This window comes from Oncorhynchus mykiss, chromosome 2, assembly GCF_057628025.1.
Source record: "Oncorhynchus mykiss isolate SJ-2025 chromosome 2, ASM5762802v1, whole genome shotgun sequence".
Classification (NCBI taxonomy): Eukaryota; Metazoa; Chordata; class Actinopteri; order Salmoniformes; family Salmonidae; genus Oncorhynchus; species Oncorhynchus mykiss.
Genome location: NC_143023.1, coordinates 83,786,656 through 83,804,452, shown reverse-complemented (window position 1 = coordinate 83,804,452; position 17,797 = coordinate 83,786,656). Strand labels below are relative to the sequence as shown.

The 17,797-nt window shown below is 42.4% G+C and overlaps 1 protein-coding gene across 7 annotated transcripts in view; it reads right to left on the bottom strand.

The window, feature by feature from the left end:
- Positions 1-17,797, bottom strand: part of LOC110497968 (SLIT-ROBO Rho GTPase-activating protein 1) — a 153,589-nt gene that overhangs the window by 83,162 nt on the left and 52,630 nt on the right. For all 7 annotated transcript variants that reach the window (XM_036957193.2, XM_036957189.2, XM_036957190.2 and 4 more), the window contains exon 3: positions 2,736-2,898. In XM_036957193.2, the coding sequence (XP_036813088.2) occupies positions 2,736-2,898 (163 nt within the window). The remainder of the gene's footprint in view (positions 1-2,735; positions 2,899-17,797) is intronic.

Below are 17,797 nucleotides of genomic sequence, written 5' to 3'. Positions count from 1 at the left end.
AAATTAAGAAAAACCCTTGAATAAGTAGGTGTGTCCGAACTTTTGACTGGTACTGTATATATATATATATATATATATATATATATATATATATATACACACACACAATGTTATGATTACCTTTAAAGGTCTTCTATTATTTAAAGGGGAATGTCAACTGGGGTTTTTCCAACACAGATAATTTATTAAAGGACTAACACAAATGGGCTTCCCCTTTTAAGTGCACTGTTTATGAGTGATGCTAACCACATCTGAGTGAGACAGGAAGAGACAAGAATCCACTGAGCACCCCCCAGGGGTGATGGGTTTCATGTTGCCTCCAACATTAATTAGGCTCCAGAGAGGGACAGTACATAACCCTGGAGTCAATTTCTGGTGGCTGCTCCATATGGCAGAAGAAACACACTGGGACTCTAGTGAGAGGCTACACAAATCATATTGGCTCATATACTATACAAAAACAGTCATTGGAGTTAGTCTAGTTATGGACCAAGCCAGGTAGTAAATCAGTAAATTGTCCAGCTCTAATCCTAATGAAGTGTTAAAACACTTTACACTGCGCTTGATCAAATGGCAAGAGCAATTTAGTGGTACCTGGTGCAGTTTTGTGTTTCCCTCACCCTTCGTCCCTACCTCTGTAGTGAATGAATGGAGGAGTGTGCAATGGAGTAACTTGACAAACTAATACCTTCCTTTCTCCTCCCTCCATACAGATGAGGCTTTCGAGCCTTGGGAGAAATTCACCTTGTAGTTCCACCAGAATGGGACTTCCATAAATAAAAGAGGACTGACTAAGTAAAACAAAAAGCGAGTTGTATGAATAATGAAAAGAGAATACATGTGATAAGACCTGCCCGACCATGAATGGACTGAGTGACAAAACTTGTATTTAGAAGTTTCTCCTTCGAACAAAGACAAATAGAGGTAAGCTGTGACTTTCTTGTGCACAGTACTATTCATAAATAAACATAGCATGAACACAAGCCAATGGTCAACTGTTAGGATATTTCATTTAAGGTTCTATACACCTACACCTCATAACATAAAAAGGTAGAAAACTTTGGAATTTGAAAATATAAAAACACTAGTCTTTGATGCCAGGATGACAAAACAGCAGTCCTCTCGTGTTAAAAGAAGAGGAGCTGTAGTAACTGTTGTAACTGGGGGGCCTCCCCCGGTGTTTGTCTCTCGTTAATGGAGAGATCAAAGACACGGACTCACTGATTAGAGGGCAGGGGTGTCTCTGCTCCCCTGTTACAGACTCCCCCCCCCCCCCACCAGGAGGATGCCGATTGGTTTGGCCCCTGGCTGCCAAACTTCACTATATGAGCCAGAGGGGAGACACAAACACACACATGCACGAAACGCATCCACACAGTCACAAACACTGAAGACCTAACGGTGTCTGGTGACTGCAGGTCATTGCCTGTGTGTTCAAGCAGTCATTGCCTGTTGTGTTCAAGGCCAACCAACAATTATAATTGGTGGAGCAATAAGGAGGGATAATAATTTCTCCCCTCATGCACTGTGTGTAATGTCTGAATGCAAACATCTTCATATGAGGGATGCTATGAACTAAACCTCATACATTATATTTTCACTCTTATCAATGCTTCTCAGGTACCAACTAACAGAATGAAGTACAGTATAGTCTTGATTTAAATATCCAAAATGTATACATACAGTATAATTGCTTTGATTACATTGCAGGAGGGGAACACATTGATGAGTTTAGTGGACTATCATTTTAAACATCAGTAATGTGGGTTGAGTGGGGGGAGAAAGAAACATCTGACAAAACACTGTCGGTCTGTCTGTGTGTTGTTAGTGTGTTGACCAGTCCTCTGTACCAACCAGTTTAAATCACTGAGACGATAATGACTTCTACCATAAATAAAATACCCCTTTTGTTTAGTCTTGATCTAGCAGACAGATTTAAAGACCCCTCTCTTTTAGTCGTGCTCTAGCAGACAGATTTAAAGACCCCTCTCTTTTAGTCGTGCTCTAGCAGACAGATTTAAAGATCCCTCTCTTTTAGTCGTGATCTAGCAGACAGATTTAAAGACCCCTCAGCTGAAGAGAAAGAAATAGGAAACATTTGATACAAAGCACCCCATTGAAACAGGCCCTGGTTTGTCATTTTCAGGGCTGTGGTTGGTTCATGTGACTCCTGGTGCATAGGAGAGCTCATAATCTGGTAGGGAGTTGTCCTCTTTGTGGCAGGAGTGAAACAGGCGGCAGCAACATTAGTAGTAGGGTTTCTGTCATGAGGTCAGACCTCAGATGGGAGGGTTAGGTAGGCCGTTTATGCTTATGATCAGGGCAGTGTGGGATGAGGGGCGTCCTCTGTACACAACCCAGCAACTGAGCTGCCATCAAGATGTCATCAGACACAACTTGAAACATAATAATCCAATGATACACCCAACCATACACTGGACTGCTCTCAGAGATCTGATGTATCTAAGGCTGTAGATTGATAAATGTATAATTAGCAGCAGGGACCAGTTTTGTCCTGACTATGTGAATGAGCCCAGGATTTATCCAACATAATGAGGTACCAGAGAGCTCCATGATCAATTAAAGACAAGTGGTAAGGAACAACTCCTGTCCCTAATCAGTTGCACTTCCTTACGTGAGATCACTGGGATCTCACCTCGTCTGACCTCTAACCTCTCTGTGACCGCATCTAGCCAGGTCAAAGGTCAGAGTACAAACTACATTACAGATCTCACCTTCTTGAGCAGGCGTGTGGAGTCCTCGCTGATCTGCATGAAGCGCATGATGACGTTGTTCAGGTAGATGTCACTGAGGGTGGCGTGGTCCTTGCTCTCCCTCCTCACCTGGTTCAGCAACAGGTACCAGCAGTTAACCGGGGACAGCAGGTTCTGGTCCTTCCTAAAAAGGATTTATAAGATACAAGATGACCCTCTTTACAGAAATATTTTCACTTGACTCATGTTCATTCAAACAAAACAGTGACTGTGCACAACTTCATTATCATACACTGATCACTGCATAGACAAACGAGATAGAGACACTGACAAGTAGAGACAGGGAAATGTAGGGATGTGTTCAGTCACCCTAAGAAACAGAGGTGTGTGTGTGCGTGTGCCTGTGTGCCCTCTTGCCTGGCTCTCTGAAGGCGGGCTTTGTCATCTGATTTGATTATTAGGATCCCCATGAGTCGACGCCAATGGCGATTGCTAGTCTTACTGGGGTCCGAAACATAACGAAAAAGACATTACAGACAAAAAGGCTTTACAATTTACATACAGTACCAGTCAAAGGTTTGGACACACCTACTCATTCAAGGGTTTTTCTTTAGTTTTTACTATTTTCTACATTGTAGAATAATAGTGAAGACATCAAAACTATGAAATAACCAATATGGAATCATGTAGTAACCAAAAAAAGTGTTAAACAAATCAAAATATTTGAGATTATTCCAAGTAGCCACCCTTTGCCTTGATGACAGCTTGGCACACTTTTGGCATTCTCTCAGCCAGCTTAATGCTTTTCCAACAGTCTTGAAGGAGTTACCACATATGCTTAGCATTTGTTGGTTGCTTTTCCTTCACTCTGCGGTCCAACTCATCCCAAACCATCTCAATTGGGTTGAGGTCAGGCGATTGTGGAGGCCAAGTCATCTGATGCAGCACTCCATCACTCTCATTCTTGGTCAAATAGCTCTTACACAGCCTGGCGGTGTGTTGGGTCATTGTCCTGTTGAAAAACAAACCATAGTCCCACTAAGCGGAAACCAGATGGTATGGCGTATTGCTGCAGAATGCTGTGGTAGCCATGCTGGTTAAGTGTGTCTTGAATTCTAAATAAATCACAAACAGTGTCACCAGCAAAGCACCCCAACACCATCACACCTCCTCCTCCTCCATGCTTCATGGTGGGAACCACACAGGCGGAGATCTATTAATCTACTCTGCATCTCACAAAGATTTAGCATGGGTCCTCATATCCTCAAAAAGTTCTACAGCTTAACCATCGAGAGCATTCGGCCTGGTTGCATCACTGCTTGGTATAGCAACTGCTCATCATCTGACTGCAAGGCGCTACAGAGGATAGTGTGTACGGCCTAGTTCATCCCTGAGTTCAAGCTTCTTGCCATCCAGGACCTATATACTAGGTGGTGTCAGAGGAGGGCCCTAAAAACTGTCAAAGACTCCAGCCACCCTAAACATAAACTGTTCTCTCTGCTACCGCATGGGAAGCAGTACCGCAGCACCAAGTCTAGGTCCAAAAGGCTCCTTAACAGCTTCTACCCCCCAAGCCATTAGACTGCTAAACATCAAATGGCTACCTGGACTATTTGCATCAACCACCTTTTTTTACGCTGCCACTACTCACTGTTTATTATCTATGCATAGTCACTTCACCCCTACCTACATGTACATATTACCTCGACCAACCTGTACCCCCACACATTGCCTCATTACCCCATGTATATAGCCTTGTTATTTTATTGTGTTACTTTTAATTTCACTTTTTGGGGGGTGGTATTCGCTTACTTTTTTTTTTACTGCCATTGTTGGTTAAGGGCTTGTAAGTAAGAATTTCACTGTAAGGTCTACATCTGTTGTATTAGGCACATGTGACAAATCACATTTTATTTGAAACAACAACAAACAGCAGGGATCTAGACAGCCACAAGCCCGGGACAATCCGCGGTCCCAGCCACAATGGCTAACTGTCGAGTGCTGCGTTCAAGCCCTCAAGAAAACACCGCTGGCTTGCTTAGGCAGCTAGCTAGCACCTAGGCCAAGCAGCTCTCAGACCCGGCCTTATTCGGCAGGATCACTGGACAGATAGTAGCGGTCCCGAGTCATAGGATCAAAACTCAAAAGGTAGCTATCTAGTAACCAAACTTTTTCTATAGACGTTCACAGCAACAAACTTTCCAAAATAACTAACCGAGCTCTACCTTGTTCCGCGTTCAACAGGAAGTGACGTGAAAAGCAAATGTGTGCTTGGAGATCAAGGTCTCAGTTACCTGACAGCTCTGTCCTGTCTGCGCAACACTCACCTAGCGAGATGTTTCAAGACTTCTTAATGTGGATCAGGCCCAAGAATGGCCAAGGCCTTCGACTCTGTCAATCACCGCATTCTTATCTGCAGACTCAATAGCCTTGGTTTCTCAAATGACTTCCTCGCATGGTTCACCAACTAGTTCACAGACAGAGTTCAGTGTGTCAAATCGGAGGGCCTGTTGTCTGGACCTCTAGCGGTCTCTATGGGGGTACCACAATTCTCAGGCCGACTCTTTTCTTTGTATATATCAACGATATTGCTCTTGCTGCGGGCGATTCCCTGATCCACCTCTACGCAGACGACACCTTCTGTATACTTCTGGCCCTTCCTTGGACACTGTGCTAACTAACCTCCAAATGAGCTTCAATGCCATACAACACTCCTTCCGTGGCCTCAAACTGCTCTTAAATGCTAGTAAAACCAAATGCATGCTTTTCAACCGTTCGCTGCCCGCACCCACCCGCCCATCCAGCATCACTACTCTGGACGGTTCTGAACTAGAATATGTGGACAACTACAAATACCTAGGTGTCTGGCTAGACTGTAAACTCTCCTTACAGACTCATATTAAACATCGCCAATCCAAAATCAAATCTAGTATCGGCTTTCTACTTCGCAACAAAGCCTCCTTCACTCACGCCACCAAACTTACTAACTATTCTACCGATCCTCGACTTCGGCGATGTCCTCTACAAAATAGCTTCCAATACTCAGCAAACTGGATGCAGTCTATCACAGTGCCATCCGTTTTGTTACCAAAGCCCCATATACCACCCACCACTGTGACCTGTATGCTCTAGTCGGCTGGCCCTTGCTACATATTCGGCGCCAGACCCACTACCTCCAGGTCATCTATAAGTCTATGCTAGGTAAAGCTCCGCCTTATCTCAGCTCACTGGTCACGATAACAACACCCACCAGTAGCACGTGCTCCAGCAGGTATATCTCAATGGTCATCCCCAAAGCCAACACCTCCTTTGGCCGCCTTTCCTTCCAGTTCTCTGCTGCCAGTGACTGGAACGAATTGCAAAAATCGCTGAAGTTGGAGACTTATGTTTCCCTCACTAACTTTAAACATCAGCTATCTGAGCAGCTAACCGATCGCTGCAGCTGTACATAGTCCATCTGTAAATAGCCCACCCAACCTACCTACCTCATCCCCATATTGTTTTAATTTACTTTTCTGCTCTTTTGCACACCACTATCACATCATCATCTGCTCATCTATCACTCCAGTGTTAATCTGCTAAATTGTAATTACTTTGCTACTATGGCCTATTTATTGCCTTACCTCCACACGCCATTTGCACACACTGTATTTAGACGTTCTTTTTTTTCTATTGTGTTATTGACTGTACGCTTTTTTATTCCATGTCTAACTCTGTGGTGTTGTTTGTGTCACACTGCTTTGCTTTATCTTGGCCCGGTCGCAGTTGTAAATGAGAACTTGTTCTCAACTAGCTTACCTGGTTAAATAAAGCTGAAATAAAATAAAATCACAAAGTATTAGCTAGTAAGTATTAGCTTCCACAGCCCTTCCCAGGTGATGAGTGCCCTATATAATAGCATGCACTATATATCAGCACTGAGTGCACACTGCACCTGTGGGGGAGTTGGGTTGGAGATGTGTATCAACAACATTTCTGGGGCATAGCTGGAGCAATGTTTTAAGCTGATCTGACTTCTCGCAACAGGGGAGAGAGCCTGCCACAAGCTTACATAAACTTAGGAAACTAAAGACTTCCTTGTTAGATCATTTGTTAGAGAAGTTACTTTACATGTAGTAAAGTTTTAGAATAGAGCATTACAAGAAACAATACAGAAAGAGGAAAAGAAAAGAGGCTAAGAGGGAGAAAGAGAGAAAGCGACAGACAGAGTGAGACATGGCTGTGCTTAAGCAGCGGCCTGCAGCAGGCTGAATTCCTAAATGTAATCTAAAACATTGCTCCTGCTGTGGAGCAGAGCAGTTAGCCGAGGAGAGGAAGGAGGACAGAAGAAAGGCCAGGTCCTGAGGCCTTAGGGCCAGCTGGCAGAAATCATATGGAACACTGGAAGAGCTCCACCCCGAAGGTCAGTCAGCAAAGACAGGCAGTACACCCACACTTGTCAACGCAACAGGTGAAACTCTGTACCCTCGCACTGGCACATGGCCAATGCTGCATCCCTGAACTACATAACTCTTTGATGATAGCTGCTGGAAGCGGACAAAACATCCCGGGCCACAGAGCTGTAACATTCCATCTCTCTCGCTCGCCCTCTCAGAACTCTCTGGGAAGTTTGGAAAACAGGAACTATAGTGCATGTGACAAAAGACAGGACAGGAAATGAAAAACATCCTGGTGACTGCCAAACGCAAGGCCATTTTTCATAAAAGGAATAATCAAATTTAGCTAAAAGCATAAGTGACGCATGGGGAAACATGTACAGAACATGGCATTGGCAGGGAAGTTACCAGGAAGCAGTTATGGCAATAGAAGACTTATGGCAGAGTTGCTGGACAGCATCACACCCACACAAGACTGAAGTTACCGTAAATCTTTCCTGCCTTATGCTTCAGTGGAGTGGCGTGCTTTCATTTATTCTCTGTTCCTGCCTGTGTGTGTGCAAGTGTGTGTTTTTTTAGCCTGCTATGTATGAGAGAGGCTACCAGAAAGTGAGTGTTTGTGTGAAGTGTGTGTTTGTGCATGCACATGTGGGTCTATTGTGTGTGTGTGTGTACACTTGAGTATGTGATTGGCCGGTCTCTACTGTAATGAGCTTGGTCATGGGACATCAACTGTGACCACGGGTTAGATAATTAGATAACTGGGCCTTTTAATATACCCATCCGCTAGTGGAGGGGCTCTGCTGAGAGAGGGGTGCACTACAGCGTGTGTCCGTATGGCCGTCTACTTTTGACCAGAGTCATATGGGCCCCTAGTCAACAGTAGTGCACTATGTAGGGATTGGGAATAGGGTGCAATTTGGGATGCAGCCTAAAAGAGACAGCTGATGAGTCACCACACAGCCTTCTTTCATCACACGCTTTGTTGCACATAATGGCTGGAATGAACAACTGACAGGAACTTACAATTACAGTCCCCGAAACGTCAGAATGAATGGAGGAAAGGCTTTGGGACCTAAAAGGGTCCTTATTCCAAATGTGTAACTAGTGTAGATGAAAACACTAAGGGAGCCATTGAATGAACAGTAGCTGTTGTAATAAATCAATGGCCTAATAGTGGGGTTGTGTGCTGGCTATTGAGACATACTGCTGGACCAAGTGACAGGCCATTGAGTTAGGCGTGTGTACGCGCGCGCGTGTGTGTGTGTGCACGCGTGTGTGTGCGTGCGTGCTTGCGTGTGCGCGCGTGTTTTAGGGCTGTCCCTGACAACAACAAAAAATATCTTGGGTCGACCGAGTCTTGTTCTGTTCTTTCGACCAATCAATTGGTCAAAATGGTTCCGTATATAGACAGATAACGTTATTCAAACAAATACAGTTTAACTACATATGCACTGAGCTTGTCTGATGCTTTACGCACACTTTGATTAGATAACAAAGACACACACATGAATCAAGATGATCACAGTGTGTGACTGGCGAACGTGGTCTCGCTCTCCTCCCTACGGCAGTGAAAAGGCACCACAGCACAAGAAGTGTTTATTGGGATGTCCATGAGGAAGCTGCAACATCATTACAGTCATTTAGTTTCTTGTTCGCTTCTGACTGAAAAGTTCTGTTAACGAAATCCCTAATTTGTTTTTGAAAAAACATTCCCTTTTCTCTCAACCCTTACTCTCTTTACGTGAAACATCGCATGCATGTGACAAATAGGGCCTGACCTATAGCCTATCATAATCACATCAATACATTGGTTATAACAAAGTATGACCACCATGACACGTGACAGCGAAATAGATGCGGAGGACATGAAAAAGAAGCTCAAAATGGGTGAATGTTTACTGGTTGCTCAGGAGGGAAAGGAGAAGTCAGATCTGTGGAAGACATTTGACTACTGGAGATCCAGAAAAAAAGGGCATAGGAGCAAGCATTGAGTGAATATTGTGTGTGCCAAACAGTTGCTGTTAGATGTATATTTATGGGGATCTGTTGGAACAGTGTAAATGACACTAAATAACTGTACCAGAGTCTGTTCTAACAAAAAAAGATAAAAAAGCCTTTATTAAAGCACACTAAAAACAGTTGCAAGAATTCTTGAATTGCAGTTAATTTATTGTTTAGGATAATTATTCAAAGCTCCCTTTGTTATTTAATTGAAAACTAAAATGCTTGATTGCATTTCAAAGCATTAATGTCCTGTATGCTGTGTGATGGAATTAACGAATTAATGATTGATTGACTGATACGGTAGCCTATTGAAATATAGTCCTAAGTAAGTTACTGTATTAATACTAAACAGGATGCGCTCTCAGGCGTACAGCTCGATGGTGGTTATACAAGGCTACTATACAAAGACTACTAATGATAACGACATTACTTAATACTATATTGATTATCATAATAATAAAATTCTAAACAGTTGAATCTGTGAAATTGCTTTACCCGACATTTTTACATTGCATGAGGCTTGGTGCTCACGGAATCAGTTGGCTATTAAACAAACACTCAAACAGGCAACAGAAGCAAGATCTATCTTATTTCTGTGTTCTTGGGGACCTTCAATGCTGCAGACATTTTTTGGTACACTTCCTCAGATCTGTGCCTCGTCACAATGCTGTCTCAGCGCTCCACGAACAATTCCTTCAACCTCATGGATTGGATTTTGCTCGGATACGCACTGTCAACTTTGGGACCTTATATAGACAGGTGTGTGCCTTTCCAAATCATGTGCAATCAATTGAATTTACCACAGATGGACTCCAATCAAGTTGTAGAAACATTAAGGATGATCAATGGAAACAGGATGCAACGGAGCTCAATTTCAAATCTCATAGCAAAGGGTTAGAATACTTCTGTAAATAAGGTATCTTTATTTTTAATCAATTTGCTAGTATTTCAAAAAACATGTTTACTCTTTGTCATTATGGGTAGATTGCTGAGGATATGTTATTTAATCCATTTCAGAATAAGGCTGTAATATAACATATGGAACAAGTCAAGGGGTCTGAATACTTTCCGAAGGCACTGTATATGGATGATTTCTAAAGCCAGGCATATTTAACAGTTAGGCTATTGTAGGGCTGGGCGGTATAGACCGGTATTAAAATACCGGTATACCGTATTTTACGATACACCGGTATTAAAATACCGTCACATAATATAACCATACACAATGGATTAGTTCACTGAGACAGGCGCGAATCAGACAGGTGTCTGGTCGACTAAAGAAATCTTGGTTGACCAACAGCCTATCAACCAAACAATCGGCCAGTCGACTAAATGCGATCAGCGCTAGTGTGCTTAAGTGTGAGGGCTGTCAGTGTGTGTGTGGAGGTGACGAGGGCCATGGCAGCACAGTGACCTCTGGGACTCTGCCAACTACCCTACATAATGGCAGGTAACTCTCTCAATGTCATTATTTCTACACAATGCAGAAATTTGGTTAAACCACAGAGGGCGACACAGATAGAAAGGGTGGAGAGTAAACAACTGTCCTCGGAAGAGATAAGAAGGAGAACGAGGGAGAAAGTCTGCGCGAGAGAGGAATCTCATTAACTGTTTGTGCTTTTACGTGTGGGCGTGCGTAGGTGCATGCATGACTACATGTGCATGTGTGTGCAGGTTAAAGTAACTGTCCTGACAGCTCCAACTCCATTGAAAAGCCATTATAACCATATAAAACTGTCACTTCTTACAGTAGCGACAAGTAAGGATAATTAATCCCACTATGCAGTGTCTTTACACAGCAGCATAGGCCTTATCTGAAATAGCAAAGTCCTTTATGATAAGACTTTTTCATTAATAAGCCGCCTCACTAGCTTTAATGGAAGTTTCGCTCTGGGTGGATTGCAAACTGTTATAGTTAGTAGGCTAATTAATTGCCTGGTGAGTGAGGCTATAATGTCAGCTGATACAGTAAACAGTTGGTCCTCTGTCGCTTAGTGGGTTGAGCATGGTGTTTCCAACACAAGTATTGTGGGTTTGATTCAGCTCAGATTCATGCTGAGGCCACCCATAAGAAATATGTATGCACGCATGATTGTAATTCGATTTGGAAAGAAATGTTTGCTAAATGGTTTATTATATTATGATATTACATAATGTTATACATATTATATTTACAAAGGAATGGAATGACAGCTACTATCTGAAATTGGGAGTGTTTAGTGTATATTTGGATAATTTCACCACGAATGAAAGGTCATTTAAATCCTATGAGACACAAAAAGGGAGGTCTCTTTGACCGATTCGCTTTGTTTGATGGGGGAAATAAATGTTGTCTATTCAAGTCGCTCCCTTTCAGGGGTGGCCTTGGCTATATAAATAATTCAATTATACCCCTCTCCATTCCATCCCTCTGACATTCCCTAAACAAACAGTACTGCATAATGTGTGTGTGTTTAATGTGTTCATTTTGCAAACAGCAATGGTACTGTCATTGACTGACTGACTGTCACTCCCTAGGACAGGGCTCTGGCCACTCTGCTGTGGGGCCTGATGTTGCTCTCTCCCACTGCATTCTGGGAGGTAAAGAGAGAAGTGGGTAAAAGAGCTGCTGACCCAGCTGGGGCTTATAGGGTGATATGGTGCCTGTCTGCTCTGGAGGGGAGCTATGATGAGAGAGTACTGTCCACACAGGAAAACAGTCAGTTTGATTTTTTCTCCCTCATCAATCCACACACACACACACACACACACACACACACACACACACTTTGGCAAATATATCATGTTTATAGTATGTATAAGCTGGAAGTAGAAGCCTAATAGTGGTTGTCCATTAGTTTACACCAATTAGGGGAGGGGTGGTAGGGTTAGGGGAAAATAATAAAGGACAGTATATAACAAATAAACTAGATATAAATAATATATGGGAGATTGGAAGTGACGCAGACAAATATATTGATAGAAGCTACAATCTATCTGCAATATTAAAGCTGATCTACCCCCTAAAGAATATATAGTGCCTTCGGAAAGTAATCAGACCCCTTGAATTTATCCCCAAAAAATGTCCGTCACAGCCTTATTCTAAAATGGATTAAACTGCCCCCCCAATCTACACACAATACCCCATAATGACAAAGCAAAAACATATTTTTTGCGTGCAAATTAATTCAAAAACAAAAAACCGAAATATCACATTTACATAAGTATTCAGACCCTTTACTCAGTACTTTGTTGGCAGCAATTACAGCCTCGAGACTTTGGGTATCACGCTACAAGCTTGGCACACCTGTATTTGGGGAGTTTCTCCCATTCTTCTCTGCAGATCCTCTCAAGCTCTGTCAGGCTGGTTGGGGAGCATCGCTGTACAGCTATTTTCAGGTCTCTCCAGAGATTTTTGATCGGGTTCAAGTCTGAGCTGTGGATGGGCCATCTTTCCCTCGATCCTGACTAGTCTCCCAGTCACTGCCGCTGAAAAACATCCCCACAGCATGATGCTGCCACCACCATGCCTCACCGTAGGGATGGTATTGGCCAGGTGATGAGCGGTGCCTGGTTTCCTCCAAACGTGACGCTTGGTATTAACCAAATGTGACGCTTGGTATTAAGGTAAATAGTTTTAAAAATCTTGCTTCTCACGATCTGAGGCATTTAGGTGCCACTCTACCATAAAGACCTGATTGGTTGAGTGCTGCAGAGATGGTTGTCCTTCTGGAAGGTTCACCCATCTCCACAGAGGAACTCTGGAGCTCTGTCAGAGTGACCATCATGTTCTTGGTCACCTCCCTGACCAAGGCCTTAATCCCACAATTGCTCAGTTTGGCTGGGTGGCCAGCTCTAGGAAGAGTCTTGCTGGTTCCAAACATCTTCCATTTAAGAATGATGGAGGCAACTGTGTTCTTGGGGACCTTCAATGCTGCAGCTGTTTATGTGTTTTTGTTCCCTTCCCCAGATCTGTGCCTTGACACAATCCTGTTTCTGAGCTCTACGGACAATTCCTTCGACATCAGGGCTTGGTTATTGCTCTGACATGCACTGTATAGACAAGTGTGTGCCTTTCCAAATCATGTCCAATCAATTTAATGTACCACAGGTGGACTCCAATCAAGTTGTAAAAACATCAAGGATGATCAATGGAAACAGGATGCACCTGAGCTCAATTACAATTTCTTGAATACTTATGTAAATAATAAAATATTTTTATTTTAATGCATTAGCTAAAATCTCAACAAAAAAAAATGTTTTCTCTTTGTCATTATGGGGTAGTGTGTAGATTGAGGAGGAAAAATTTGGGGTCACTTAGAAATGTCCTTGTTTTTGAAAGATAAGCACAACTTTTGGCCATTAAAATAAAATAAAATTGATCAGAAATACAGTGTTGAGATTGTTATTGTTGTAAATGACTATTGTAGCTGGAAACAGCTGATTTTGTATGGAATATCTACAGTGCCTTGCGAAAGTATTCGGCCCCCTTGAACTTTGCGACCTTTTGCCACATTTCAGGCTTCAAACATAAAGATATAAAACTGTATTTTTTTGTGAAGAATCAACAACAAGTGGGACACAATCATGAAGTGGAACGACATTTATTGGATATTTCAAACTTTTTTAACAAATCAAAAACTGAAAAATTGGGTGTGCAAAATTATTCAGCCCCTTTACTTTCAGTGCAGCAAACTCTCTCCAGAAGTTCAGTGAGGATCTCTGAATGATCCAATGTTGACCTAAATGACTAATGATGATAAATACAATCCACCTGTGTGTAATCAAGTCTCCGTATAAATGCACCTGCACTGTGATATTCTCAGAGGTCCGTTAAAAGCGCAGAGAGCATCATGAAGAACAAGGAACACACCAGGCAGGTCCGAGATACTGTTGTGAAGAAGTTTAAAGCCGGATTTGGATACAAAAATATTTCCCAAGCTTTAAACATCCCAAGGAGCACTGTGCAAGCGATAATATTGAAATGGAAGGAGTATCAGACCACTGCAAATCTACCAAGACCTGGCCGTCCCTCTAAACTTTCAGCTCATACAAGGAGAAGACTGATCAGAGATGCAGCCAAGAGGCCCATGATCACTCTGGATGAACTGCAGAGATCTACAGCTGAGGTGGGAGACTCTGTCCATAGGACAACAATCAGTCGTATATTGCACAAATCTGGCCTTTATGGAAGAGTGGCAAGAAGAAAGCCATTTCTTAAAGATATCCATAAAAAGTGTAATTTAAAGTTTGCCACAAGCCAACTGGGAGACACACCAAACATGTGGAAGAAGGTGCTCTGGTCAGATGAAACCAAAATTGAACTTTTTGGCAACAATGCAAAATGTTATGTTTGGCGTAAAAGCAACACAGCTGAACACACCATCCCCACTGTCAAACATGGTGGTGGCAGCATCATGGTTTGGGCCTGCTTTTCTTCAGCAGGGACAGGGAAGATGGTTAAAATTGATGGGAAGATGGATGGAGCCAAATACAGGACAATTCTGGAAGAACCTGATGGAGTCTGCAAAAGACTGGGACGGAGATCTGAGACTGGGACGGAGATTTGTCTTCCAACAAGACAATGATCCAAAACATAAAGCAAAATCTACAATGGAATGGTTCAAAAATAAACATATTCAGGTGTTAGAATGGCCAAGTCAAAGTCCAGACCTGAATCCAATCGAGAATCTGTGGAAAGAACTGAAAACTGCTGTTCACAAATGCTCTCCATCCAACCTCACTGAGCTCGAGCTGTTTTGCAAGGAGGAATGGGAAAACATTTCAGTCTCTCGATGTGCAAAACTGATAGAGACATACCCCAAGCGACTTACAGCTGTAATCGCAGCAAAAGGTGGCGCTACAAAGTATTAACTTAAGGGGGCTGAATCATTTTGCACACCCAATTTTTCAGTTTTTGATTTGTTAAAAAAGTTTGAAATATCCAATAAATGTCGTTCCACTTCATGATTGTCCCACTTGTTGTTGATTCTTCACAAAAAAATACAGTTTTATATCTTTATGTTTGAAGCCTGAAATGTGGCAAAAGGTTGCAAAGTTCAAGGGGGCCGAATACTTTCGCAAGGCACTGTACATAGGCGTACAGAGGCCCATTATCAGCAACCATCACTCCTGTGTTCCAGTGGCACGTTGTGTCCAAGTTAATCCAAGTTTCTCATTTTAAAAGGCTAATTGATCATTAGAAAATCCTTTTGCAATTATGTTAGCAGCTCAAATAAATAAATAAACCAGGAGAAATGACAGTCCATCATTAGTTTAAGACATGATGGTCAGTCAATCCGGCAGAAAATTTAAAGAACTTTGAAAGTTTCTTCAAGAGCTTCAATGCCATACAATTCTCCTTCCGTGGCCTCCAACTGCTGTTAAATGCAAATAAAACTAAATGCATGCTCTTCAAGCGATCACTGCCCCCACCTGCCCACCCGTCCAGCATCACTACTCTGGACGGTTCTGACTTATTGGGACAACACAATACCTAGGTGTCTGGTTATACTGTAAACTCTCCTTCCGGACTCACATGAAGCATCTCCAATCCAAAATTAAATCTAGAATCGGCTTCCTATTTCGCAACAAAGCATCCATCACTCATGCTGCCAAACATACCCTAGTAAAACTGACTATCCTACCAATCCTTGACTTCGGCAATGTCATTTACAAAATAGCTTCCAACACTCTACCCAGCAAATTGGATGCAGTCTATCACAGTGCCATCCATTTTGTCACCAAAGCCGCATATACTACCCACCACTGCGACATGTATATTCTCGTTGGCTGGCCCTCGCTTCATATTCGGCGCCAAACCCACTGGCTCCAGGTCATCTATAAAACTCTTTGCTAGGTAAAGCACCATCTTATCTCAGCTCACTGGTCACCTTAGCAGCACCCACCCGTAGCACGCGCTCCAGCAGGTATATATTTCACTGGTCACCATAGCACCCATAGCACACGCTCCAGCAGGTATATATTTCACTGGTCACCCCCAAAGCCAATTCCTCCTTCGGCCGCCTTTCCTTCCAGTTCTCTGCTGCCAATGACTGGAACGAATTGCAAAAATCACTGAAGCTGGAGACTCATATCTCCCTCACTAACTTCAAGCATCAGCTGTCAGAGCAGCTCACAGATCACTGCACCTGTACATAGCCCATCTGTAAATACCTCATCCCCATACTGTTATTTATTTTTACTTTTTTTGCTCCTTTGCACCCCAGTATCTCTACTTGCACATTCATCTTCTGCACATCCATCACCCGTGTTTAAGTGTTAAATTGTGATTATTTCGTCACTACGGCCTATTTATTGCCTTACCTCCCTTATCTTATCTGTATACAGCCCATCTATCTACCTCATCCCCATACTGTATTTATTTATTTTGCTCCTTTTGCACCACAGTATCTCTACTTGCACGTCTACCATTCCAGTGTTTAATTGCCATATTGTAATTACTTTGCCACCATGGCCTAGTTATTGCCTTAACTCCCTTATTTGACCTAATTTGCACTCACTGTATATAGACTTTGTTTTATTTTTTTACTACTGTATTATTGACAGTATGTTTTGTTCATTCCATGTGTAACTCTGTGTTGTTGTATGTGTCTAACTGCTATGCTTTATCTTGGCCAGGTCGCAGTTGTAAATGAGAACTTGTTCTCAACTGGCCTACCTGGTTAAATAAAGGTGAAATTTAAAAAAAATGAAAATAAAGAACGCAAAAACCATCAAGCACTATGATAAAACTGCCTCTTATGAGGACTGCCACATGAAAGGAAGACCCAGAGTTACCTCTGCTGAAGAGGATAAATACATTAGAGTTACCAAATAAGTGCTTCAGAGTTCAAGTAACAGACATCTCAACATCAACTGTTCAGAGGAGACTGTGTGAATCAGGCCTTCATGGTCGCATTGCTGCAAAGAAACCCCTACTAAAGTACACCAATAAGAAGAGACTTGCTTGGGCCAAGAAACACGAGCAATAGACATTAGACCGGTGGAAATCTGTGCTCAGCATTTGTAGGAACTCCTTCAAGACTGTTGGAAAAGCATTCCTCATGAAGCTTGTTGAGAGAAGACCAAGAGTGTACAAAGTTATCAAGGCAAAGGGTGGCTACTTTGAAGAATCTCAAATATTTTGATTTGTTTAACACTTTTTTTGGTTACTACATGATTTCATATGTGTCATTTCATTGTTGAAGGTCTTCACTATTATTCTATAATGTAGAAAATAGTTAAAATAAAGAAAAACCCTTGAATGAGTAGGTGTCCAAACCTTTGACTGGTACTGTATATCATAAAATATATTAACTACATTTGCCACCAGTCCATAGCTATCTCAGCATTCATAGTTAACCCAGCAGTGCTGCAGTTCTTGATACAAACCGATGCGCCTGGCACCTACTACCATACCCAGTTCAAAGGCACTTAAATCTTTTGTCTTGCCCATTCACGCTCTGAATACACAATCCATGTCTTAATTGTCTCAAGGCTCAAAAATCTTTAACGGGTCTCCTCCCCTTCATCTACACTGATTGAAGTGGATTTAACAAGTGACATCAATAAGGGATCATAGCTTTCACCTGGATTTACCTGGTCAGTGTAGGTCATGCACTGAGTGTACAATGTTTTGATCAGTCAGGGATATTAAAAGTGCTGAAAACATGTTGGCTCACTATTTAAAAGGAAGATGGAAAACAAACTATAGGATGA